The sequence below is a fragment of the Oncorhynchus mykiss genome, chromosome Y, assembly GCF_013265735.2.
Source record: "Oncorhynchus mykiss isolate Arlee chromosome Y, USDA_OmykA_1.1, whole genome shotgun sequence".
Classification (NCBI taxonomy): domain Eukaryota; kingdom Metazoa; phylum Chordata; class Actinopteri; order Salmoniformes; family Salmonidae; genus Oncorhynchus; species Oncorhynchus mykiss.
In genome coordinates, this window is record NC_048593.1 from 15104404 (window position 1) to 15131167 (window position 26764).

The window sequence follows — 26764 nt, forward strand, 5'->3', positions numbered from 1 at the left end:
TAGAATGCATGACTTGGTCTTGACTCGAGTCTTGACCCCTTCTTGGAACTCGAATTGAAACACGGACCTTGTGACTTGCTTGTGACTGGAATGACAGTGACTTGGTCCCACCTCTGGTACGTAATATCACGATTCCAAAGCTATACGATATTACAGATAGCAAGTTAATTATCTAATCTCGGAAAAGATTTGTAATGTTGTACTTGTTAATGAAATTTGTGCTAATGTGTTTTTAAACTAGCGCCCAATAGACTCCCATTCACTCCTTAAAATTGTTGTAGCATAGGCAACATTTCCTATCTCAAAAGGATATCTGCTGTTGCGAATGTTAAACTCCACTCTGTGAGGCACATCGATCTGCAGGTTGAACATGGTGAAATTGTAGAATCCTAAATTGATAGTGCAGTTTGTTTAGGCAATGTTACAGCTAACTAGCTACGTTACATGCTGATATTGTCTTTGGTATTATTGTGTGTAGCTACCTTTGCTAGCTAGCTAGCTACCTTCAGTGGCCCAGCCAGAGCCCGGACTTGAACCCAATCGAACATCTCCGGAGAGACCTCAAAATAGCTGTGAAGCGACACTCCCCATTCAACCTGACAAAGCTTGAGAGGATCTGCAAAGAAGATCTTTAACAATCTTTAATACTTTTTAAAAATCATTTATCTTTCGTCTCTCTGTGTTTCATAATTTTCCTTCAATTCACAAGAGGCTGAATGCATCTCATTGGAGAAGGCATCCGAGCGAGCAAAAAAGCTTCCCTCTGTCTCAGTATGTGCAGGCCATCTATCTGATGCTGTCTGGTCAAACAAGTGTATGACATTGTTGCTGCCCGTAGGATTGAATGCAAGGAACATAAGGTATACATATTGGTAGGCCTAACTCATTGATAAATGGTCAGTAGGTTTCCACTTTCTTTAAAGGTATGTTTTCAGCAGTTATAAATGTTGGTAACTCATTTGTTAATGGTCTGGTGATTGCCACTATAAATAAGGTCAACTTACAAGAGTGTGCAAAGCAGTCATCAAGGCAAAGGGTGGCTACTTTGAAGAATCTAAAATGTAAAATATTTGTTGAACACTTTTGGTTATTACATGATTCCATATGTGTTATTTCATAGTTTTGATGTCTTAACTATTATTCTACAATGCAGAAAATAGAAAGAAAATAAAGAAAAACCCTGGAATGAGTAGGTGTGTCCAAACATTTGACTGGTGCTATACAGTAGGTTGTAGTATGATTTTTTTTCCTTCCTCAGTGATTTTACCCACGCACCGCTACTGTTTATTTTTTTTTAACAGAAAGAAGTGACATTTCATCACCAAAGCACGTTTTCACCCAATCTGGGCAGAGTGGGTGGACACCCTAGTTGTTGTAATAAACCTAAGGCCAGTATTCAATCCAAGGCATGTTATAGAGCATTGCACTTGACAGCCGACAATACTTAAAAGGAGATTGCATTGATGGTAAACACGGCAAATGGCTCAAGCGAAAATGACCTCTAGAAGGCACAATGTTAATTGAACCCCGGCCCAAGGTGAATTACAACGGCATTTTCAGAACAAAGAAAACAAGTGAATTTCACTGCGTATTTATTTCAAAACATGACAGAGTATATACATTTGCAAATCATGTTGAGGGAAAAAAAAGAAGATAAATCAGCAAAAATACACATCAAACAGTGATAAGCAGCATAATAATCATCGTACTATTCACCTGCTTAACATTGAAAATGTATAGCGTTGTAAAACATAGCTAAGTCAATCAAATGTGATTATAGAGTGTGTATAAAGAACGTTCATGGCTTAATTGCATTGAATTAATTATAAATGCCTCTCACTGTATGCATAATAATATTTTCAGCATAAAATCATCATTCAACTATTTTTAATAGTTACGTTTTACTCTAACCAAAAATATAATAATTGCAGTATGAGAACTAGGAAGGATCTCTTCGATTTCTCTTAGATTTCTTCCTAATAAGGAAGGGCAGATTATGGAAAAACAGCAGCGATAAATAAAAGCGATAAATTGTCAGACTAATGTCTCAGTACGTCTGACATAGATATCGTTTTACTCAAATCAGTACTGTTTCTTTATTTTTCTCCAAAGGAATACCGATCTAAAGACAGTAGCTTGTGAGAGATTCACACATCAGACTGAACTCAAATACTAGCACTAGGCTGGATTCTCCAAAGGGACAAAGCCAGATCTTCAAATTCATGACACACAAACACACGTCCAGGTGCGCACACATGCACCCACAAACTGATGTCTATAGATAGCTCTTTGCGTCGGCTTATTTTTTGCCTTCCAGATATTCAGTTAGGCATGCACCTCTCACCACATTGGAGAACTGTGTATGCATGTGCCCAGAGAGTGTGTGTGTGTGTGTGTGTGTGTGTGTGTGTGTGTGTGTGTGTGTGTGTGTGTGTGTGTGTGTGTGTGTGTGTGTGTGTGTGTGTGTGTGTGTGTGTGTGTGTGTGTGTATATTTCAGATCAGTTCAGTGTGTGTGAGTTAATCATCTCCAAGCTGCAGCTCCTGCTATCGTGTGTGATGGGTTTAAATGCTGTAACAACGTTGGGAGCACCTCTGCCACGTGCCTGGTGTCTCCCACACTTTAGGTAGAGGAGACTGGACAGCTTACTATAGTTAGGTACTAGCATGTAAAAACACTGTAAATTCCATGAAACAACACCATGACAGTTCTACACACTGTTTCTCACAGTTAACCTTTTTTTATTTTGACCTATTTTGTGTGTGTATGTGGGTGGGCAACTTTTTGAAGTTGAATAATATTTGGGTTTGTGTTTCCTGGTAGTAGGCTAAGGGTTAGTTAGTTAGCCTGACTTGGCCTACGGCACGACTGGAGTGGGAGTTTAAGGGTTAACAGCACACGTAAATACTCTAATCACTTCAATTCATTTTCTGACCAATACATTTAGGTAAAAAATATCCACCTGATAGGAAAGTGCCATTCTGCTTGTTTGTGTGTGGGTGTTGATCTTACCCATGTGACAGCCTGGGATGTTTCGACCATCCCTCATACATTCTCCTTAATTCATCTGCAGATAGCCATTTGTTAATTAATGTCACTGCTTTAGTGTGACACCAGAACTTTTTCAGTGCCATTCAGTAAAATGACATATTGGCCACGTCCCAATATCAGCATATACCACAAAGCACACCACTCTGAATGTATGCCCCAATACATTGCACTCTGAATGTATGCCCAAATACACTCCTTCATTCTAAGTAGTATGCTCGTGTGTGTATGGGTAACCCTAGGTATGGGTAACCCAAATGTTTGTGACGTCATATGGCAGACGTCAATACTGACTGTTTTTCACAACATGTTGTCAACAATACCTAGATAGAGCTTGTTTCTCTCTGGTTCCACAGTAGGCCGATGCATTAACACACCTTCAATGTGCAAGGAAAAACACAAGAAAAGAGATATTATAAATATAAAATAAACAACAACATATTCACGTCACACAAAGAATTCTTGCTATTGAGGGGAATGACTAGAGGGGTGGGGCTTAATAGTCCAGGTTAGAAAGAATGCCACTTGTTGGTTTGTGGTTCAGTTGTGGTTCACTTTTTGACTCTGTTGTGGAGTAGTCCCTAGGTTACTGTAATTAGTTCCGTCTGTTTCTACCTAAACAACAGTAGCTGCCCTCTCGTGGCAGGACCTTCAGACCTCTAGAACCCACTACACTGCTTGCTTGTCCCCTTCTCCCTCTCTCCCTTGCACCTCTTCTCCTCTTGCACCACTATCCCTTGTCCCCTGTCCCTTATCCCCATCTCTTCTTGCACCCCTCCCCTCTCAAACCATTGTCCCCCTCACCCCTTTTCATTCCCTCCCTTATACCCTTCTCCTCCAGCATCTCTTGTTCTCCTATCATCTTACCCCTCCATTCAGCCTGGTGGTCTGACTTTAGTTAAAGTAGTTAATTAGTTCCCCTGTAGTACTTAGTCATGTCTGCTCTCTGTCCAATCCTCCCCTGACTGGAGTCTTCTGTATGACCTCCTCCACTGTAAGGGTCCAGCCATTCCTCCCCTGTTTAGGCTAGTTCATTCCCAGCCTTGTGATCCTTTGCTGGGGCTCCAGTTCATCCGTTCATCCCTACCCTGGTTAGGTGAACTCAGCGTCCAGCTCCTCAGTGCTGCGGCCCAGGGTAGCGGTGGTCCTTGTGGTGGTCCCTGTGGTGGTCTGCGTGCTGGTCCTATTGGAGGTGGAGTGGGTGGAGTGGACCTTGCCGATCTCCTCCAGAGCGCTGGCCAGAGAGTCCAGGTCCCCTGTGTCCTGGTGCTGGGCCTCCCACAGGCTGAGGATCACCGCCGATGGGCTCTCCTGACGCGCAAAGTAACACAGGTTCCTAAAGGGAGGGGAGAGGGAAGTGGGAGGAGGGGCAGAGAAACAGAGATAGAGAGGACACAGTTCATATCGAATACTGGGGCTTGATGAGTAGTTGACCAGATGATTCAGATATGCTTGTACTGGAATAGATCCAACAAGAGGTAATAGCTGCGGTTACTCAGGAAGAGGTTTGGGGGACACTGGACAAGAAGCATAAGGGGAAAAATGAGTGGATGATGAAAAGGAAGAAGGAAACAAATACATGTATATTGCATCTCTTATATTATTATCTTGAATATCAAATTCAGCATAGCTGTTGTTAACTCACATTCACCAGAGGGCACTGTTTCATCACAGTTCTCTCTCTCTCTCTCTCTCTCTCTCTCTCTCTCTCACTCTCACTCTCACTCTCACTCTCACTCTCACTCTCACTCTCACTCTCACTCTCACTCTCACTCTCACTCTCTCACTCTCTCTCTCGTGGTGATGATGCTCCCACACACCCAGATATATAATAGCAAAAATGCTTAACAAGGTAGAGACATTCTCATTAAATGATGCTGACGGCTTCCACTGGTTAGAAAATACTCCCCAAATCCTTTTCCCATTCCTGAAATGCCTCATGTTGTTTACCAGCACAGTTTTCTGGTGTATGTCACGCGGCTTAGGTCACCCTTCTACTCAGTAAACTTTACCCCCCCCCCTTTTCCACACTCCTAAAAGATAGATGGAAGATCAGAGAGAGGGGAGGGAGGGGGTTGCAGGACAAGGAGATAAAGGGAGAGAGAGAGAGTAATGGTGGAAAGGGTAGGCTATCTGGAAACAAGACACCAGGACTATGTTCATACAGACAGCCCAATTATGGTCAAAACATCTGATCGCATTGGTAAAAATACCAATTAGTGACATAAAGATCAGAATAGGGCTACCTGGGTAAACACAGCCAAGATGGCTAAAAAATGAGCCATCTATTATTGACTGTTTCTTCTTCTGCTGAGGGAATAGAGATCACCCAATATCGAACCGCTAAAATCCCCAACATCCTAAGCAAATAAAGCTCTGGCAGATATCCCAGAAATACTTCTACAGGAGATGGAGGGAATGAAAGGGGGAGAGAGGGACATACACTACCGGTCAAAAGTTTGGGGTCACTTAGAAATGTCCTTGTTTTTGAAAGAAAAGCAAAACATTTTGTCCATTAAAATAACATCAAATTGAACCGAAATACAGTGTAGACATTGTTAATGTTGTAAATGACTATTGTAGCAACCATCACTTCTGGCTATCAAAACTGGTCGCCTAGAGCGTTGGGGACAGAGAATAAAAGGATCGGATTTCTGGGCATGGTAGAATATATTCAGGGCATAATGCGCCGACAGTGGTATGGTGGGGTGCGGGTACAGCGGAGGTAAGCCCAGGTACTGGGTGATGATGAGAGAGGTTGTATCTCTGGACATGCTGGTTGTAATGGGTGAGGTCACCGCATGTGTGGGAGGTGGGACAAAGGAGGTATCAGGGGTATGAAGAGTGGAACTAGGGGCTCCATTGTAAACTAAGACAACTAAGATAACTAACCTGAACAACAGTATACAAGGCATATTGACATTTGAGAGAGACATACAGCGAGGCATACAGTAGTCACAGGTGTTGAATTGGGAGAGCTAGCTAAAACAGTAGCTAAAACAGTAGGTGAGACAACAACAGCTAATCAGCTAGCACAACAACAGCAGGTAAAATGGCGTTGACTAGGCAGGGGGCGTCGGATTAACTACACACCTGAGTGCCTAGAGCCTGAGTGCAGCTGGGGCCGACAGATAAAACATAAACAAGCAGAATGGAGTACCGTGATTAATGGACAGTCCAGCATGCATCAGCTATGTAGCCAAGTGATCAGTTTCCAGTGGGCAGCGGTGGATGGGGCAGGGAAGCTGGACTGGCGAGTATTATCCAGGTAAGGTAAAAGCCGCTAGCAGTGGCTAACAATGACTAAATAGTTTGTAGCTAGTTAGCTTCTGGAGGTTCTTGAGTGTGTTTTAAAAATTAAAAATAATAGCAATTCCGTATCACATTGGGTGAGGCAGGTTACCGGAAGGTATAAACAAATTAAAAATCGAAAAGAGATTGAAAGTAAATATGGGTCCAGTGAGTGTTTGGGACGCGGCGATTCAGACGGTTAGCAGGCCTGTGCTAACAAGCTAACAGTTAGTAGGCCTGTGCTAACAAGCTAACAGTTAGTAGGCCGGGGCTAAACAAGGTAGCAGTTAGCGGACCGGGGCTAAACAAGCTAGCAGTTAGCGGACCGGGGCTAAACAAGCTAGCAGTTAGCAGGCCGAATTAGCAAGCAAGGAGATAGCAAATGCTAGAAAGTTAGCCTTTGGGGGGCGTCGCGATGGGGTGAGTCTGTTTATGTCTCTTCATGCGGTGACATCTATAGACCGGTCGTGGGTCCGGATATTGTAGCCCAGGAGTATGCTTCGGTGGTAGCACAGGAGCTCTGGCCGGGCTAGCTTCAAGCTAAGTGGGTGGAAACGCTAGCCAGGAGTAATCATCCGGGGTTGCGGTTAGCTAGTTAGCTAGTTGTGAAGATCCAGCTGAAGATGTTCCGTTTACGGTGGGAATCCGGGGATAAAAAAAATATAGGTCCGTTATGCTCTGGTTAGAGTCGCGTTGTTCGAAGTGGCGAGAGCTTTCCGAGCTAAAGGTTAGCTGATGACCGGTTAGCTGAAGACCGCTAGCAATGGTTTGCTGACTGATCCCTGGTAGTTAGCTGGCTAGCTTCAGTTGAGGGGATCCGGATCCGAAGTAAATATAAGTACTTTAGAAAAAAATAGCTACATTGGGTGAGGCGGGTTGCAGGAGAGTATTTAGAAGTTGAGGTTTAGCAAAATGTTTTAAAAGATATGCGAAGAAAAATATGTTGAAAAAACGATATATACGAGAAAAAAAAACGATATATACGATATATACAAGGGACACGACACGACAAGACGTCCGACTGCTACGCCATCTTGGAATCAGAAAGAGGAGTGGGAGGCCCCGGTGCACAACTGAGCAAGAGGACAAGTACATTAGATTGTCTAGTTTTAGAATCAGATGCCTCACAAGTCCTCAACTGGCAGCTTCATTAAATAGTACCCGCAAAACACCAGTCTCAAAAAAATGTCCTCATAATATTATCATCAAATTATAAACTTGTTCTCTCGATTTCTCTCTTACAGTTCCAGCCTGAGCAACTGGTGGCCTGAGACCTTCCTGCAGTTCACCCAAATGTATGTATGTGTCTCTGTGTATGTATGTGTCTCAGTGTGTGTATGTCTCTCAGTCTGTGTATGTGTGTGTGCGTGTGTGTGTACAGATATAATGAGATCAGCCATGTGTGCCTGGTCTCTGGTAGGGCTGCTTGGTGATAGCAGATAAGGATTGGCATCAAAATGAAGTTGAATGCATTCAGTTGTTCTGACTAGATTTTCCCCTTTCCCTTTCCCACGGTGGTAAAGGTTCAGACTAAAAACCAACCCGTATGCAAATGAACTGGGCACAGCCATGGGGACAATTGGTAGACAGAGTTGAATCAGTCAAGATTGATAATTTCTGTAATTTTGTCATTTCATGATGAGTCATATTGACCAAGCCAATAGAGCAAACAAAGTAGACGTTATACACATTTCTGTAGCGTGAAGTATCATTATTAATCAATATAACTTAGTAGACTACCTAAATTAAATGGACTTAAATGGGTGGTACTCAAGATGGCTGCTAGTCAAATTTAAACATGATGAACATTGCATGGGCCAGTATAACAGTTGGACTAGAATTTAAGGATGGGGACCAGGGTTTCTTTGTTTAAAGTACCAGAAAGCGTTTCTGTGTGTGAATGTGTGTGTGTGTGTGTATGTATGAGTGTATGAGCGTGTGTGTGTGTGTGTGTGTGTGTGTGTGTGTGTGTGTGTGTGAGCAAGTGCATGCGTATGGTATCTCACCTGTCTATGCAGAGTTTCTGTGCAAGCAGCTGCCAGTCCTTGCCCTTGGCGTTGGCTGTGTCGAAGGTGGCACAGATCCTCTGGCGGATGGAAAGTGGGATCTTGAAAGCCCTGGACCCCATCTGTGATGTGATGGTACAGTCTGACTGAGTGAAGAAGGGGACTACCTCCTTTTCACTCTGGAGGAAGAAACCATTACAGGATAAGTTTTATTTCATAATTCAATGCATTTCTACAGATAACAGCGGATTATATGGCTTCAAAGAGTTAAACCGATGCAATATACAAGTCAAGAGCCCCCTGAGAGCTTCATTAAGAAAAGCTCTTCAGTCAAATCCAGAGACATTCACTCTAATGAGAGAGCCTATTAGTATAACAGCATCACCTCCATTTGGGGTTTACACACACACACACACACACACACACACACACACACACACACACACACACACACAAAGACGTACACTCACAAACACAGGGCCACACGTGCACACACACACTCTTCCTCCCACACACACTCCTCCCCTTACCTCGACTACAGAGGTGTAGACCTGGAGGATTTGCTCCTGACCTTTGACCTGGCGCACACTGATCTTACAGGACAGCTGGGAGGAGGCGGGGCTGTAACGCTCCAATGAGAAGGCACACTGCAGGGGGTGCTGGTTACTAGCCCACACCTGAGAGAATGAGAACTCCTGGAGGAAGAGAGAGACAGAGAGAGAGAGAGGAAGGGCAGGGGGGGAGAGAGAAGAGAGAGTGAGAACCCAAAAAGGCATGTGGTATTGATGGAATCCTCAATGAAATTATAAGATATACAGACAACAAATTCCAATTGGCTATACTTAAACTCTTTAACATTATCCTCAGCTTTGGCATCTTCCCCAATATGTGGAACCAAGGGCTGATCACCCCAATCCACAAAAGTGGAGACAAATCTAACCCCAATAACTACCGTGGGATATGCGTCAACAACAACCTTGGGAAAGTCCTCTGCATTATCATTAACAGCAGACTCTTACATTTCCTCAGTGAAAACAATGTACTGAGCAAATGTCAAATTGTCTTTTTACCAAATTACCGTATGACAGACCACATATTCACCCTGCAATCCTAAATGACAAATAAACAAATCAAAACAAAGGCAAAGTCTTTGACTCAATTTGGTATGAGGGTCTGCTATACACATTGATGGAAAGTGGTGTTGGGGGAAAAACATAGGACATAAAATCCATGAACACAAAAATAGGCAAAAAAAAATGTCTTTCCACAGGGCCGTGGGGTGAGACAGGGATGCAGCTTAAGCCCGCCCACCTTCAACATATATATCAACTAATTGGCGACGCCATTAGAACAGTCTGCAAGCACCCGGCCTCACCCTTCTAAAATCTGAAGTCAAATGTCTACTGTTTGCTGATGATCTGGTGCTTCTGTCCTCAAATAAGGAGGGCCTACAGCATCACCTAGATCTTCTGCACAGATTCTGACAGACCTGGGCCCTGACAGTAAAACTCAGCAAGACAAAAATGATGGTGTTCCAAAAAAGGTCCAATTGCTAGGACAGGCTGAGGTATGTATAGTTTTTTGTTTGCAACGGTGTCTAAATGGAATTTGTATTTGGGGTCCTAGCGACTGGACCTTTTTGGAACACCATTATTTTTTGTCTTGCTGTCAGTTTTACTGTCAGGGCCCAGGTCTGTCAGAATCTGTGCAGAAGATCTAGGTGATGCTTCCACAAAGCTGTGAACGAGCTGAGAGACAAGGCAAGAAGGGCCTTTTATGCTATCAAAAGTAACATCAAATTCGACATACCAATTAGGATCTGGCTAAAAATACTTTAATCAGTTATAGAACCCATTGCCCTTTGTGGTTGTGAGGTCTGGGATCCGCTCACCAACCAATAATTCACAAAATGGGACAAACACCAAATTGAGACTCGGTAAAATTCTACAACCACCTAAAAGGAAGCGATTCCCAAACCTTCCTTAACAAAGCCATCACCTACTGGCTCTTAAGGGAAGACAGGCTATGTGCACTCTGCCCACAAAATTAGGTGGAAACTGAGCTGCACTTCCTAACCTCCTGCCAAATCTATGACAATATTAGAGACACATATTTCCCTCAGATTACACAGATCCACAAAGAACATCGAGAACAAACCCAATTTTGATAAACTCCCGTATCTACAGGGTGAATTACCACAGTGTTGCCACAAGAAAAGGACAACCAGCGAATAATTATTTTTTATTATTTTCCTTTTTGTACTTTCACTATTTAAACATTGTTACAACACTGTAAATATACACATAATGGCATTTGAAATGTCATTATTCTTTTGGAACTTCTGTGAATGTATTGTTTACTGTTCATTTCACTTTGTTTATTATCTACTTCACTTGCTTTGGCAATGTTAACATATGTTTCCCATGCCAATAAATCTCTTGAATTGAATTGAGAGAGAGAGCGAGCGCGAGAGAAAGTGAAAGAGAGATCAACATATGTGACTTGTTTCAGGAAACTAGGCGTATGTCGTGGGTCACTACTTCACAGGAGAGCCATTTAAATGTAAACTTGTTGGGGGGGGCAATGTAATTTTTTTTTGGGGGGGGGCAGAAATACCTTCTGGAACATGTGAATTTTCATGTGCCTTAATAACTAATTGGTATGCCATCTGTAAATATGAATACAATTGTTAAATTATGAGCCTACAGTAGTTGGTTTAGCAACAAAAAAAGAAGCAACCTTATCGCTAGCCATGATTGGCAGAGATAATGAGTGGGTTGGACATGCTGAGAGATGAGTTCGGATTGGTCTGCCATATAGAGGATTCTGTCTATTTGAGCTGGTCAGTATGTGAAGGTAATCCTGTCTAATCAGGATTCTTAAAAAAAATATTGTTTTGTAGATCTGCATAAGTGTTGCTCTCCACATTATTGAGGATCAAGTTTTGAAATCAATGGAATTGAAGAATGACAGTTAAAACCTTGTGACTAGGGGGCATTATTTTCATTTTTGGAAAAATAACGTTCCCATAGTAAATGGGATATTTTGTCAGGACAAGATGCTAGAATATGCATATAATTGACAGTTAGGATGGAAAACACTCTAAAGTTTCCAAAACTGTAAAAATATTGTCTGTGAGTATAACAGATCTGATATTGCAGGCGAAAGCCTGAGAAAAATCCAATCCGGAAGTGCCTCATGTTTTGAAAGCGCTGCGTTCCAATGCGTCCCTATTGAGCAGTGAATGGGCTATCAACCAGATTACTTTTTCTACGTATTCCCCAAGGTGTCTACAGCATTGTGACGTAGTTTTACGCATTTATGTTGAAGAATACCCGTAAGCGGCTACATGAGTGATTCTCGCGTAAGAAACAGAGGTAGCCATTTTTCCAATCGGTCCTACTGAAAAACCAATTGTCCCAGTGGATATATTATCGAATAGATATTTGAAAAACACCTTGAAGATTGATTATAAACAACGTTTGCCATGATTCCGTCGATATTATGGAGCTAATTTGGAATATTTTTCGGCGTTTTCGTGACCGTAATTTCCGGTTGATTTCTCAGCCAAACGTGAAGAACAAACGGAGCTATTTCGCCTACAAAAATAATATTTTGGGAAAAAATTAACATTGGCTATCTAACTGGGAGTCTCCTGAGTGAAAACATCCGAAGCTCATCAAAGGTAAACGATTTAATTTGATTTCTTTTCTGATTTCCGTGACCAAGTTACCTGCTGCTAGCTGGACAAAATGCTATGCTAGGCTATCGATAAACTTACACAAATGCTTGTCTAGCTTTGGCTGTAAAGCATATTTTGAAAATCTGAGATGACAGGGTGATTAAAAAAAGGCTAAGCTGTGTCTCAATATATTTCACTTGTGATTTTCATGAATATGAATATTTTCTAGGAATATTTATGTCCGTTGCGTTATGCTAATTAGTGTCAGTTGATGATTACGCTCCCGGACCCGGGATGGGGAGTTACTAGAGGTTAATGGAGAGATTGGAGGAGAGAGTAACGAGGGAGTTGCTGTGTTGGTGCATGAGGCACGACATCCGCCCGACGCAGCGTGTCCGGGATTTGATGTCACCTGAGTCAGCTCTCCATACTCGTCCTGAGGTGCGTGCTAGCCGTCTGGTGAACACTGTGCCAGCCCCACGCACCAGGCCTCCTGTGCGCCTCCCTAGCCCTGCACATCCTGTGCCAGCTCGGCGCTACAGCTCTCCAAGACGTGCTTACCATGGCGGGCATCGTACTGGTCAGGCACCGTGTTATGCGGTGGAGCGCACGGTGTCTCCAGTACGCGTTCTTTGCCCGGTGCACTACATCTCAGCTCCCCGCATCTGCCGGGCTAGGTTGAGGATCCAGCCAGTCCGTCTCCTCGGGCCAGGATTTCCTGCGTCGGCGCTGCACACTGTCTCCCGTGTGTCTGCTAAAATCACCATCCAGCCAGGACGGGTTGTGCAGGCCCTTAGTTCGAGACCTCCAGTGCACCTCCACGGCCCGGTCTATCCTGTGCCTCCTCCAAGGACCAGGCTGTCTCTCCGTCTCCTCCCTCCAGAGTCTCCCGCCTGTCCGGCGCTGCCAGAGTGTCCCGCCTGTCCGGCGCTGCCAGAGTGTCCCGCCTGTCCGGCTCTGCCAGAGTGTCCCGCCTGTCCGGCGCTGCCAGAGTTGCCCGCCTGTCCGGCGCTGCCAGAGTCGCCCGCCTGTCCGGAGCTGCCAGAGTCGCCCGCCTGTCCGGCGCTGCCAGAGTCGCCCGCCTGTCCTGTCCTTGGTTATGCCAGGGTGTGACTAAGGTGGGCATTCTATGTTCATTTTCTATGTTTTGGATTTCTGTGTGGATTGGCCGGGTGTGCTTCTCAATCAAAGGCAGCTGTCTATCGTTGTCTCTGATTGAGAACCATACTTAGGTAGCCTTTTCCCACCAGTGTGGTGTGGGTAGTTAATTTCTGTTTCTCCTGACGGAGCTGTTTCGGTTGTCTCTTTGTTGTTTTGCATTTTTGTGTTAAATTTCGAACACGCTGTGCTTTGGTCCTCACCTTCTTCCACCAACGGCCGTTACAGTATGATCTTATTATTCGTATTTCAGAGCCATTTGCGTTGCTGGTTATAGCCTAATGTTAGCTAGCTAACATTGAACCCGGTTGGTTAAATACAGTGGTAGCTCAACTAAAAGTTTATACTGCAGGTCATTTGTAGTTTAGTACAATACCCTGCGTCACTACTTCATTTCTCCAGACCAGCACATGTGGGAGTTAGAGCACTGATTATGCTAACTGACAATGAATGGGTAACATAAACCAAATAGAAACTGATAATTGTGCACAACTTCAAAATAGAATTTCAATGAACTGAATGATGAGGATGAAGGTCATTGAATTTAGCACAATAGTCTAAGAATTGCGATTCCTCTGTCCTGCATGCGCACACATATTTTGTGTTACTACTCGACAGTATTACTTACTAAAACTGTTGTTACACTAAGGTATTTATTAGAAGATAAACTTGGACAACAATTAGGATGTGGAAATGTTAGGAATATTTTGCTCTTACTGTAGTACTGTAGCCTACTCCCGAGCGGTCATGTTGTACAGCTCCATTATGGGCTATTAGCATGACAATAGATACTTTGGCAGAGATACGGGTGACAGCTGATGCATTGTTCCAGAGCCAGGCGGTATTGGCAGAGAGTCACTCATCATTGGCAGAGAGTCAGGCGCTTATGGCGAAGAGTCTGGTGTAGGATGACGCGTTGAAGAGGGCGAGGAATGAGATGGAGTCACAATCCATGCCAGGCACACCTGTGAGCTCTGGAACTCCACCTCCGACAGGCAGTCAACATTCCTGGCGGGTTCATCAGGTTGTCGGTTCACCCTAACATTTCCATTCACCTTCTGACAACAGAACTTGACCAAATGCTCACCAGGCACTGCAAGGGCTGTCCGGACCGTTATGCTGTCCTGCTATTCCAAGGATGTGTAACTGAAGAGTGATACCACATGTGGACACAGAATACCAACTGGGATGGATCCTGGGGCAATGTGGCTTACCAGTGAACCTCCGGGTGTTTGTCATTACCACTGTGTCTCAGAAGTTTCTGTCCATGACTGATGCACCCCAAAAAGCATTAAAGACAGAGTTAATGAGTACTTGAGATCCCCAAGAAAGTCTGGACAGGATCTGCTCTCCCTTATGTAAGGAAATAAGTAATTTACCATGTTTACAATAGTATGTACTGTAGGCTGTTTACTTGTCAGACTGCATATATATTTTTTTTATTTCACCATTATTTAACCAGGTAGGCTAGTTGAGAACAAGTTCTCATTTGCAACTGCGACCTGGCCAAGATAAAGCATAGCAGTGTGAACAGACAACAACACAGAGTTACACATGGAGTAAACAATTAACAAGTCAATAACACAGTAGAAAATAAAGAGAGTCTATATACATTGTGTGCAAAAGGCATGAGGAGGTAGGCAAATAATTACAATTTTGCAGATTAACACTGGAGTGATAAATGATCAGATGGTCATGTACAGGTAGAGATATTGGTGTGCAAAAGAGCAGAAAAGTAAATAAATATAAACAATATGGGGATGAGGTAGGTAAAATTGGGTGGGCTATTTACCGACAGACTATGTACAGATGCAGCGATCGGTTAGCTGCTCAGATAGCAGATGTTTCAAGTTGGTGAGGGAGATAAAAGTCTCCAACTACAGCGATTTTTGCAATTCGTTCCAGTCACAGGCAGCAGAGAACTGGAACGAAAGGCGGCCAAATTAGGTGTTGGCTTTAGGGATGATCAGTGAGATACACCTGCTGGAGCACGTGCTACGGGTGGGTGTTGCCATCGTGACCAGTGAACTGAGATAAGGCGGAGCTTTACCTAGCATGGATTGTAGATGACCTGGAGCCAGTGGGTCTGGCGACGAATATATAGCGAGGGCCAGCCGACTAGAGCATACAGGTCGCAGTGGTGGGTGGTATAAGGTGCTTTAGTAACAAAATGGATGGCACTGTGATAAACTGCATCCAGTTTGCTGAGTAGAGTATTGGAAGCTATTTTGTAGATGACATCGCCGAAGTCGAGGATCGGTAGGATAGTCAGTTTTACTAGGATAAGTTTGTGAAGGAGTGAAGGAGGCTTTGTTGCGGAATAGAAAGCCGACTCTAGATTTGATTTTCGATTGGAGATGTTTGATATGAGTCTGGAAGGAAAGTTTACAGTCTAGCCAGACAACTAGGTACTTATAGATGTCCACATATTCTAGGTCGGAACCATCCAGGGTGGTGATGCTAGTCGGGCGTGCGGGTGCAGGCAACGAACGGTTGAAAAGCTTGCATTTGGTTTTACTAGCGTTTAAGAGCAGTTGGAGGCCACGGAAGGAGTGTTGTATGGCATTGAAGCTCGTTTGGAGGTTAGATAGCACAGTGTCCAAGGACGGGCCGGAAGTATACAGAATGGTGTCGTCTGCGTAGAGGTGGATCAGGGAATCGCCCGCAGCAAGAGCAACATCATTGATATATACAGAGAAAAGAGCCGGCCCGAGAATTGAACCCTGTGGCACCCCCATAGAGACTGCCAGAGAACCGGACAGCATGCCCTCCGATTTGACACACTGAACTCTGTCTGCAAACTAGTGGCCTAGTAAACAAATGCAGGCGGCATCTATCTTTAAAATGTTTTAAATACTTTATTATCCAAATGTTTAAAGTGTGTGTGGGTGACCTCAAGCAACCGCAAAATGTCAGATAAAGCATATACTGTACAGTATTTCTTCATCAGCATCTTTATGCTATCGTTAATAAAATAATTATAAAAGTATTCTTTCAAAATGCAGATGTTAATTTCCTTATGGATCCATAAATAATTGGGAATAATGGGAATAAATATCACTGAATGACAGAAATATTGGAACAAAGTAAGCTAGTGAAGGTAAACAAATAGTTGTTTACTGGAAAATCCTCATTCAAAATTAATGGAAGAGACATCATTCAGAGGTCAAGACAGCACTACTCTGAGACAAGCATGGGGACTGGTCTTGAAAAATCAATGAGATGTGTATTTTCACTGAATCTACGTTTGGGTATCGGTTAGACTACAAATTAGGGTGTGGAAATGTTATGCTCTTAGTACTGTAGCCTACTCCTGACCATCACGTTGTACCGCGCCATATTTTCCGTTCCATCCTAACGGCAACCCTGAGGGTTTCATTTTTTGTTTTTCTTGGAATAGAAACACCATAATATGAATCAAATGAATTAAGCTACATTTCTTATAACCAATCCCATATACTATGTTCTTAAAAAAAGTTTTAAATTCTCTAGTATAGACAATATTGAAGACTATCAAATGCTTCTCAAAGATACCCTCTTGGTGGTCAAACTAGCACTAACTAATAGAAACAGCCTAACTAGCTCTGCTAGGGCAAGTAAAATGGTCAGTGAGCTGTTCTCTCATTTGTGTCTGGAAGTAGCTAGCAAGCTAGCCAACGTTAGTTAGTTAGCTTGGGTGCTTGACTGCTATTGTTAGGACAGAACGCTCAGATAAACCCTTAAAGAGATGGGAGGGGCTAAAGTTTAAGAGGCTGTGAACAATACTGAATGGGTGTAGACAAAGAAGAGCTCTCCAGTAGGTACCAAAACATTCAAAGGCCATTTTCTCAAAAGTGAGGTTACAAGTTTATCAACTTTCAAAGCAAAATTACTTACCCATTGTTCCTCAAATGCAATGTATGATATACCATTGTGTTGCTCTGTGTCCCTGCTTTTATCCAATGTAAAAAACACAATTTCAAATTTTGCTACATAAGACTGAATCAAGGCGGTCGGTCACATATTAAATACCCTTTAGTACGGCTGACCCCATTTAGACAACTGGTCGATTGTTTGGTCAATAGGCTGTTGGTCGACCAATATTTTTTGTTGTTGAGCAGGGGTTGGAAATATATATATATATAAAAAAATATAGTACACGAGACACCTGTCTGATTCATGCCTGACTGAGTGGACTAATCCATTGCAGAGGCCGTGGGATGGCACACCAGTATCACCAGTAGTACATTTACCATTTAATTATATCGATCTCTGGCTCCCTCTTTAGTATTTTGTGTCTTCATTTTTAATCGCAGTGCTTAAAGGATCAGACAAGCTCAGCAGCCTACATATAGTTGATTTGTTAAAACATACTGTAGGATCTGTCTATATATTGAAAAATACATGTTTAAAAATGTCTACCAATCGATTGGTCGAAAGAACAGACGACTCTCGGTTGACCAAGATTTTTTGTAGTCGGGGACAGCTCTAAACTATAGACCTAATCTAGCTCTGGGCCCGAATTCACAAATAGTCTGAGATTAGGAGTAGTGATATATAATTAATTTGGCCTTTTAGATCCTAATTAATACGATTACATGAACAGATCCTACATCAGCACATCAGCATGTGCCTCAGCTTCTACTCTGAGGCACATTTTAAATACAGGTCCAGGATGACAAGATTTGCTAAACACTATGTCTGAATGCAAGCTAATTGCATTGCCCTCTTTCCTATATTTCACCTTTCAACTACTAGTTAAAAGGTCCAAAAAAAGCTTCCTAGCAAAGAGTGATTTCTTAACCTCTTAGAAGTACCCATCGTGGATCCGGTATATTTATCATCAGCAAACGCTGAATAGCAAAGCGCAACAGTCAAAAAATATTACTAGAAAATATTCATATTCATGAAATCACAAGTGAAATATAGCGAAACACAGCCTACCCTTTTGTTAATCACCCTGTCGTCTCAGATTTTGAAATTATGCTTTACAGCGAAAGCAATACAAGCGTTTGTGTAAGTTAGCGATAGCCTAGCATAGCATTATGTACACTTAGCATCAGGAAGCTTGGTCACGAAAATCAGAAAAGCAATCAAATTAACCGTTTACCTTTGATGATCTTCGGATGTTTTCACTCACGAGACTCCCAGTTAGACAGCAAATGTTCCTTTTGTTCCATAAAGATATTTTTTATATCCAAATACCTCCGTTAGTTTGGTGCGTTATGCCCAGGAATCCACCGGAAATAGCGGTCACAACAACGCAGACAAAAATTCAAAATTATATCCATAATGTCGACAGAAACATGGCAAACGTTTTTTATAATCAATCCTCAAGGTGTTTTTCAAATATCTATTTGATAATACGTATATCAACTGGGACAGTTGGCTTTTCACTAGGACCGGGAGGAACAATGGCCGCCTCTCTCTTTTGAGCAAAAATCACTCTGAGAGTCCCCACCTGACCACTTATGTAATGTGGTCGTTCATGCTCATTCTTCAAAATAAGGGCCTGAAACTATGTCTAAAGGCTGTAAACACCTTAGGGGAGCCATAGAAAAAGGAATCTGGTTGATATCCCTTTCAATGGTCAATAGGGATGCATAGGAACACAGAGCTTTCAAAATAAGAGTCACTTCCTGATTGGATTTTTCTCAGGCTTTCGCCTGCAATATCAATTATGTTATACTCACAGACAATATAATTACAGTTTGGGAAACTTTAGAGTGTTTTCTATCCTAAGTTGTCAATTATATACATATTCTAGCATCTGGTCCTGAGAAATAGGCCATTTACTTTGGGAACGTTATTTTCCCAAAAATAAAAATAGTGCCCCCAAGCTTCAAGAGGTTAATTAAGAAATAATTTTGTAGGACTGTCTAGGAGTGGTCTGAGTGGTTAAGGGAAAACTGAAAATGAGCTGTTATTGGCAGAGAGGTCTGGAACTCTTATTTCTTATTGGTCTATTAACTAATTTACAGCTTGAAATTTCAGGCGGTCTTTTCAAACAGCTCTTACACTAAAAGGGCATTATCACAGTATTCCATCCTCGTAGTGTGGAAATATATACAAAACACAGGAAAATCACGGCAATGACTGCACTGGGCTTTTAAGACCAGACCAGATCAATGATCACTTTAGCCACTAAAAGACTTCAGCTAATCATTGAAGGGCAGCAGCCTCTTGGGGATGTGGTTGTGTATCCATGAGAAAACTGAATTGGAGGTGGGCAGTCTTAAATGACTTGCATGTTAACATTCAATTCTTCAAAGTCAATTCAGTTAATACATACTGTGTAGTTTCAATGACAAACAAACAGCCAGTCAATTAATATGTTATGTGTGTGTGTTTGTGGGGGGGGGGGGGGGGGGGGGGGGATAATATAGTTCTGGTCCCCTGCTGCTGTCTCTGCTCTTTGATGTGACCACAGAGGAAGAAGAAGGGATGGTTGATGGAGGAAATGACTCTGATGAAGGGATTGTGGTGGAAGGGAGATTTCTGTAATGATTGGGTTCCATGCACACCCACACTCCCTCTCTAATCCCCTCCCACACACCCCCCGACACCCGCTCCCAACACATTCCTCCATCCCCTACCTGGCAGGTGGTGAAAGGCTTGATGCTCCAGAGGAACTGGGGGACGTCCTGGATGGAAAGCTGCAGGTTAAGGGAGTTCCCCCTGAACAGCAGCGTCTTGGGCTCCTCCAGGAGACAACCACCCCTCACCCGCTCGGCCGACGCCATTTCCTGATAGGGAGATGAGGGAAGGAGAGATAAAAGGGTGAGAATTACATTAAATCCGGGTGTGTTTACATCGTTGCAGAATAGTATACATGGATTACAGAACATAGAAAAGCAATATTGTTCAGCCACAACCCCTCTCCTTCATCTGTAACCCCATGGACTGCAGTGAGAAGCAGTGCTCTGAATAGGGTTGCAAAGCTACCGGTAATTTACCAAAGTTACTGGAATCTTCGGTAATTTTGGTAATGAACAGAAACTACAGTGCCTTGCGAAAGTATTCGGCCCCCTTGAACTTTGCGACCTTTTGCCACATTTCAGGCTTCAAACATAAAGATATAAAACTGTATTTTTTTTGTGAAGAATCAACAACAAGTGGGACACAATCATGAAGTGGAACGACATTTATTGGATATTTCAAACTTTTTTAACAAATCAAAAACTGAAAAATTGGGCGTGCAAAATTATTCAGCCCCCTTAAGTTAATATTTTGTAGCGCCACCTTTTGCTGCGATTACAGCTGTAAGTCGCTTGGGGTATGTCTCTATCAGTTTTGCACATCGAGAGACTGACATTTTTTCCCCATTCCTCCTTGCAAAACAGCTCGAGCTCAGTGAGGTTGGATGGAGAGCATTTGTGAACAGCAGTTTTCAGTTCTTTCCACAGATTCTCGATTGGATTCAGGTCTGGAGTTTGACTTGGCCATTCTAACACCTGGATATGTTTATTTTTGAACCATTCCATTGTAGATTTTGCTTTATGTTTTGGATCATTGTCTTGTTGGAAGACAAATCTCCGTCCCAGTCTCAGGTCTTTTGCAGACTCCATCAGGTTTTCTTCCAGAATGGTCCTGTATTTGGCTCCATCCATCTTCCCATCAATTTTAACCATCTTCCCTGTCCCTGCTGAAGAAAAGCAGGCCCAAATCATGATGCTGCCACCACCATGTTTGACAGTGGGGATGGTGTGTTCAGGGTGATGAGCTGTGTTGCTTTTACGCCAAACATAACGTTTTGCATTGTTGCCAAAAATTTCAATTTTGGTTTCATCTGACCAGAGCACCTTCTTCCACATGTTTGGTGTGTCTCCCAGGTGGCTTGTGGCAAACTTTAAACAACATTTTTTATGGATATCTTTAAGAAATGTCTTTCTTCTTGCCACTCTTCCATAAAGGCCAGATTTGTGCAATATACAACTGATTGTTGTCCTATGGACAGAGTCTCCCACCTCAGCTGTAGATCTCTGCAGTTCATCCAGAGTGATCATGGGCCTCTTGGCTGCATCTCTGATCAGTCTTCTCCTTGTATGAGCTGAAAGTTTAGAGGGACGGCCAGGTCTTGGTAGATTTGCAGTGGTCTGATACTCCTTCCATTTCAATATTATCGCTTGCACAGTGCTCCTTGGGATGTTTAAAGCTTGGGAAATCTTTTTGTATCCAAATCCGGCTTTAAACTTCTTTACAACAGTATCTCGGACCTGCCTGGTGTGTTCCTTGTTCTTCATGATGCTCTCTGCGCTTTTAACGGACCTCTGAGACTATCACACTGCAGGTGCATTCATACGGAGACTTGATTACACACAGGTGGATTATATTTATCATCATTAGTCATTTAGGTCAACATTGGATCATTCAGAGATCCTCACTGAACTTCTGGAGAGAGTTTGCTGCACTGAAAGTAAAGGGGCTGAATAATTTTGCACGCCCAATTTTTCAGTTTTTGATTTGTTAAAAAAGTTTGAAATATCCAATAAATGTCGTTCCACTTCATGATTGTGTCCCACTTGTTGTTGATTCTACACAAAAAAATACAGTTTTATATCTTTATGTTTGAAGCCTGAAATGTGGCAAAAGGTCGCAAAGTTCAAGGGGGCCGAATACTTTCGCAAGGCACTGTATATGGCAAACTATCGTAACGTTGTTAATTTATACTTGAATAATTTACAAAAAAAATGTAATCCGTATATAGAATTAATTTACTATATCTGCTCCGTATTGTCCGTGAGTTTTTAGTAGATAGATTATATGGTTCTAGAGAAAATAGCCTAATTAATGAAAAAAGCATCTAATCAACAATTACCTCTGCAACTCATCCAAATATTGACTTTTTTTCACAACTGCCAACAGTTTGCCGCCAAAACCTTGACAACAAATACATAGTGTGTAAATAAATCTAAAGGATATTTCATGCTGAAAAACTCATATTAAATACCAATGGTATTCCCTAAATTGATGGTTTAGATTTAGGAAAATGTTTTACAGCTTTGTCATTCTATGTTTTATTTTTAAATCATCTTATTTAATTATTTCATATATTTAACATGTGATAAGGCCACACGGAGGGCCAGAGACACCTGGGATAATGTGAAGTCCCCAAAAGGGCCACTAGATGTATTGTGACAGATTACATAACAACCTTGAAAGATACGAAATTCTGGTAGTTTACTGGTAAACTTAAAAGGTTTCCAGGAATATACCCTCCCTTGCAACCCTAGCTCTGAACAACTAGCTCCCCCTGAATATCTAAACAGCTCTAACCAGTTGCATTAAACAGCTCATGGGCAGATTAGGTATTCAGTTAGCCCCCTTTGCAAGAGAAAGCAAGTGGAATAATTGCTTAAAAGGCATTTTTCTTCATTTAGAAAGAATTCCATAATCATGTCACGCGTAGAATGAAACCTCCCAAACACACAATGAAACAAATAAACAAATCCTGGCATCAAAACGTCCAATAAATAAAGATCAGGCAGCACAATTCCCCTAAAATGCTGTTTCAGTTGAATTCATTGACATCACATGAGAAGCCACACAAAGAGACAGAAATCAAGCCTAATCTTCCAGAATAGCATTTCCTATTGATGAAAGGACTTTGGTGATTTCACGCTTTTTGGGTTCTCATCCGTGGGTATTGTTGTGTGATTCTCTAGGGAGACCGGGAGCATTAGTGAGTGTGTATGTGTCTTTGTGTGTGTCTGTGCGTACGCATGTACTGTCTGCCTGTCTGTCTGTCTGTCTGTGTTTCCCAAACTCGGTCCACATTTTGGTTTTTGCCCAAGCACTACACAGCTGATTCAAATAATCAACTCACGATTAAGCTTTGATTATTTGAATAAGCTGTGTAGTGCTAAGGGAAAAACCAAATCGTGCACCCCTTGGGGTACCCAGGACCGAGCTTAGGAAATGGAAAAATCGCAACCCTGCTGGGCATCACAAGGGAAATCATTCATTGTATGAAGCCCAAAAACCCCCACCAAAACAGGACAAATAAAAAGGGCAGAGTGACAGAGACAGAGAAAATTGGTTGGTGGGTTCCCCAAATGCAATTTCTCTCTATTCACCATGCAAGGCTCCCCTCTGACTGATGCGTCCATAACTGAATCTGCTCCAATGAGCCAAGATCTGTCAAATCACAACCTCTCTGGAGAATAACACACAGATTTAAAGCAACTGGCTGCTGTCAGAGGTGTGTGCATGTGTGTGTGTGTGTGTGTGTGTGTGTGTGTGTGTGTGTGTGTGTGTGTGTAGGTGTGTGTGTGTTTGTCTTTTTGTGTGAACGAGGCAGAAAGAGGATAATGGGTGTCGATATGAGAGAGAATGAGAGCGTGATTGAAATTAGTTTGTGTGACAAGGCAGTAGATACTCTTCATCGAATACGATCCATACATCATCTCTTTACAGAACTAAAGAGAGAATGCACACACACACTCTCTCCCTAACTATCTCTCTTTCTCTTTATCCACCCTCTTTCTGTAATGTGTGTGCTCCCTTGCCAGGTTCATCTTTCGGAATGGAATGCTAAAAAAACATTTAATTAACACACTGCAAATATTCAATTAAGCCCCAGAAAGAAGACAGGGGACGAAACATTGCAACGATGTCTCTTGTCTTTGTAATTAAAAGTCCCTCCTTGACGCCTAGTTGTCGAACAGTCTCTATCTCTCTCTCTCTCTCTGTCTCTCTCTCAATTCAATTTAAGGGCAATAAAAATGAACAGTAAACATTACACTCACAGAAGTTCCAAGAGAATAAAGAAATGTCAAAATATGTATATTTTTTATTTTACCTTTATTTAACTAGGCAAGTCAGTTAAGAACAAATTCTTATTTTCAATGACGGCCTAGGAACAGTGGGTTAACTGCCTGTTCAGGGGCACGTCAGATTTGTACCTTGTCAGCTTGGGGATTTAAACTTGCAACCTTTCGGTTACTAGTCAGTCAAACACTCTAATCACTAGGCTACCCTGCCGCCCCAATATATACAGTGTTGTAACGATGTGCAAATAGTTAAAGTACAAAAAGGAAAATAAAAACATAAATATGGGTTGTATTTACAATAGTGTTTGTTCTTCACTGGTTGCCCTTTTCTTGTGGCAACAGGTCACAAATCTTGCTGCTGTGATGGCACACTATGGTATTTCACCCAGTAGATACGGGAGTTTATCAAAATTGGGTTTGTTCTCGATGTTCTTTGTGGATCTGTATAATCTGAGGAAAATATGCGTCTCTAATATGGTCATACATTTGGCAGGAGATTAGGAAGTGCAGCTCAGTTTCCACCTCATTTTGTGGGCAGTGTGCACATAGCCTGTCTTCTCTTGAGAGCCAGGTCTGCCTACGGCGGCCTTTCTCAATAGCAATGCTCACTGAGTCTGTACACAGTCAAACCTTTCTTTAAGTTTGGGTCAGTCACAGTGGTCAGGTATTCTGCCACAGTGTACTCTCTGTTTAGGGCCAAACAGTAGTTTACTCAGTTTTTTTTTGTTAATTCTTTTTGTTTTCTCATGATTTGGTTGGGTCTAATTGTGTTGCTGTCCTGGGGCTCTGTGGGGTCTGTTTGTGTTTGTGAACAGAGCCCCAGGACCAGCTTGCTTAGGGGACTCTTCTCCAGGTTCATCTCTCTGTAGGTGATGGCTTTGTTATGGAAGGTTTGGGAATAGCTTCCTTTTAGGTGGTTGTACATAATTAGCGGGTTGGCCTAACTCTGCTCTGCTGCATTATTTGGTGTATTTTGCATTATTCTCTCTCTCATCTCCGGAAGAGCGTGAAAATCTGACGGAAGAAAGAAAGTCACAATGTTGAGGCGTGACGACAGATATGCACACACACACACACACACACACACACACACACACACACACACACACACACACACACACACACACACACACACACACACACACACACACACACACACACACACACACACACACACACACACACACACACACACACACACACACACACACACACACACACACACACACACACACACACACTTCTAGCAAACTGTCCTGTGTACAGTATAACCTTTGCATAGTACTTCCTGTCAGTTGAAACCTATTACTGTAGGCTAGCTGTTAGACAAGGGTTACTGACATCTTGTCCTCTCACAAATTACTCTCAGCCTAAACTAGTGTGATAGGCAGTCAATATATCCATCCATCCATCCATCCATCCGTCCGTCAGTCAGTCACTCAAGCAGTCAGCCAATCAGTTAGTTAGTTAGCCAGCGAAGTAGCCACCCCAGACTGATCACTAGCAACACACTTTTATTTGGGATGATTGAAATGGTCCTGAGAACGTCGATATACAGTATGCCTTCCTCGGTGCGCACCAATTTTTAAAAAATAAAAACGATTGCCCAGCACTGGGATGCTAGAAGCTGGAGAGCACTGCTCAGACCACTGTGAAATACCAGTTCACAATGCTCTTGCAAGCCGTGTGAATGCTGATGATACCTGATGGTAATAGCGTGTCGTTTTAAAATTATTTTGTTTTAAGCCTTCCCCAACCCATAGCTCTAACCTTTACCCATCTATCCTAAACTTAACCCTTTGAGTTGTTTTTGTTTTAACCCTGTAACCACACAGAATTAATGCATAAAAAATACACATTCATCCATAATATGTCGAATTTCGAAGGGAAACTATGCGATCTTGTTGGCCACCCATCCATTCACCCATCAAGCCATCCATCCATCCATTCACCTTCTCCATACCTGGAATGCGTAGGGGGTGTCGTCGACACAGTACACTCTGAGGCTGTATCCCAGTGGATTGGTGTTGTCTGCACTACCGAACACGGCCAACCTCAGCCTCTTCACAGCCTCCTGGCTCAGAGGCTCCCCCACCAGGGCGTAGCGCCCTGGATGCTCCAACAGCAGGTGGCAGCACTGAGCCTCCAGCAGACAGTAGCAGGAAGTGCTCTCCTCCTCCACCGACATTACTTCCTGTGTGAGAGGAAGAGAGAAAAAAATAAGGAGTTAGGTGCGGGTTGGGGCCATAATCTAATGGTTTTTAATGTGGAAAAAAGCCTGGGGATGGATAAAGACGCAATCAGCACATTGGGCATCATGAACAGCAACGTGATTACCACACCGTATGCATAGGTAAATTCTCCTTCATTCTGTGCTCAATTCCCCTCCTAAATCACCTACTGCACCATCCCAGTGACCCTGTGGCCCTCTGTACTAAGCTTATAAGGCATGGTTAAACCCTATAAAGCCAGGCTGCATAATATAGTAATGTAATCCACTGGCCTAGATGCAACACCTGGCCCATTAGCTCTGCAGCAGACATAAGGAATCTACTTTCTATATACCTCATCCTCACCAGACAGCCAGCCAGGCAGGCAGGGGAAGAAAATGATGGAGTCAAACGCCCCAAAAGCTTAGCAGCATTAAGGGAAAATGTGAGGAAGAAAGAGAGGAGGGAGAAAGAAGGTGAGGAGGTGGGGGCAGAGAGAGAGAGAGAGACAGTGGGGATGGGAGATAAGGGGAGAGAGAAAGCGAGAGAGAGCGAGAGAGAGAGATTGAGAGGGAGCGGGAGAGAGATGCCTTCCATCTCTGGTAATGTCACTAATTCC

At 42.8% G+C, this 26764-nt stretch overlaps 1 protein-coding gene across 3 annotated transcripts in view; it reads right to left on the reverse strand.

The window, feature by feature from the left end:
- Window positions 1-1575: 1575 nt before the first annotated feature.
- LOC110509703 (netrin receptor UNC5D) overlaps window positions 1576-26764 on the reverse strand; it is a 319330-nt gene continuing 294141 nt past the window's right edge. For all 3 annotated transcript variants that reach the window (XM_036967784.1, XM_036967783.1, XM_036967782.1), the window contains 5 exons: window positions 25899-26129; window positions 19760-19909; window positions 8875-9039; window positions 8345-8523; window positions 1576-4383 (listed from right to left, as the gene is read on the reverse strand). In XM_036967784.1, the coding sequence (XP_036823679.1) occupies window positions 4140-4383; window positions 8345-8523; window positions 8875-9039; window positions 19760-19909; window positions 25899-26129 (969 nt within the window). In that variant the 3' untranslated portion in view covers window positions 1576-4139. The remainder of the gene's footprint in view (window positions 4384-8344; window positions 8524-8874; window positions 9040-19759; window positions 19910-25898; window positions 26130-26764) is intronic.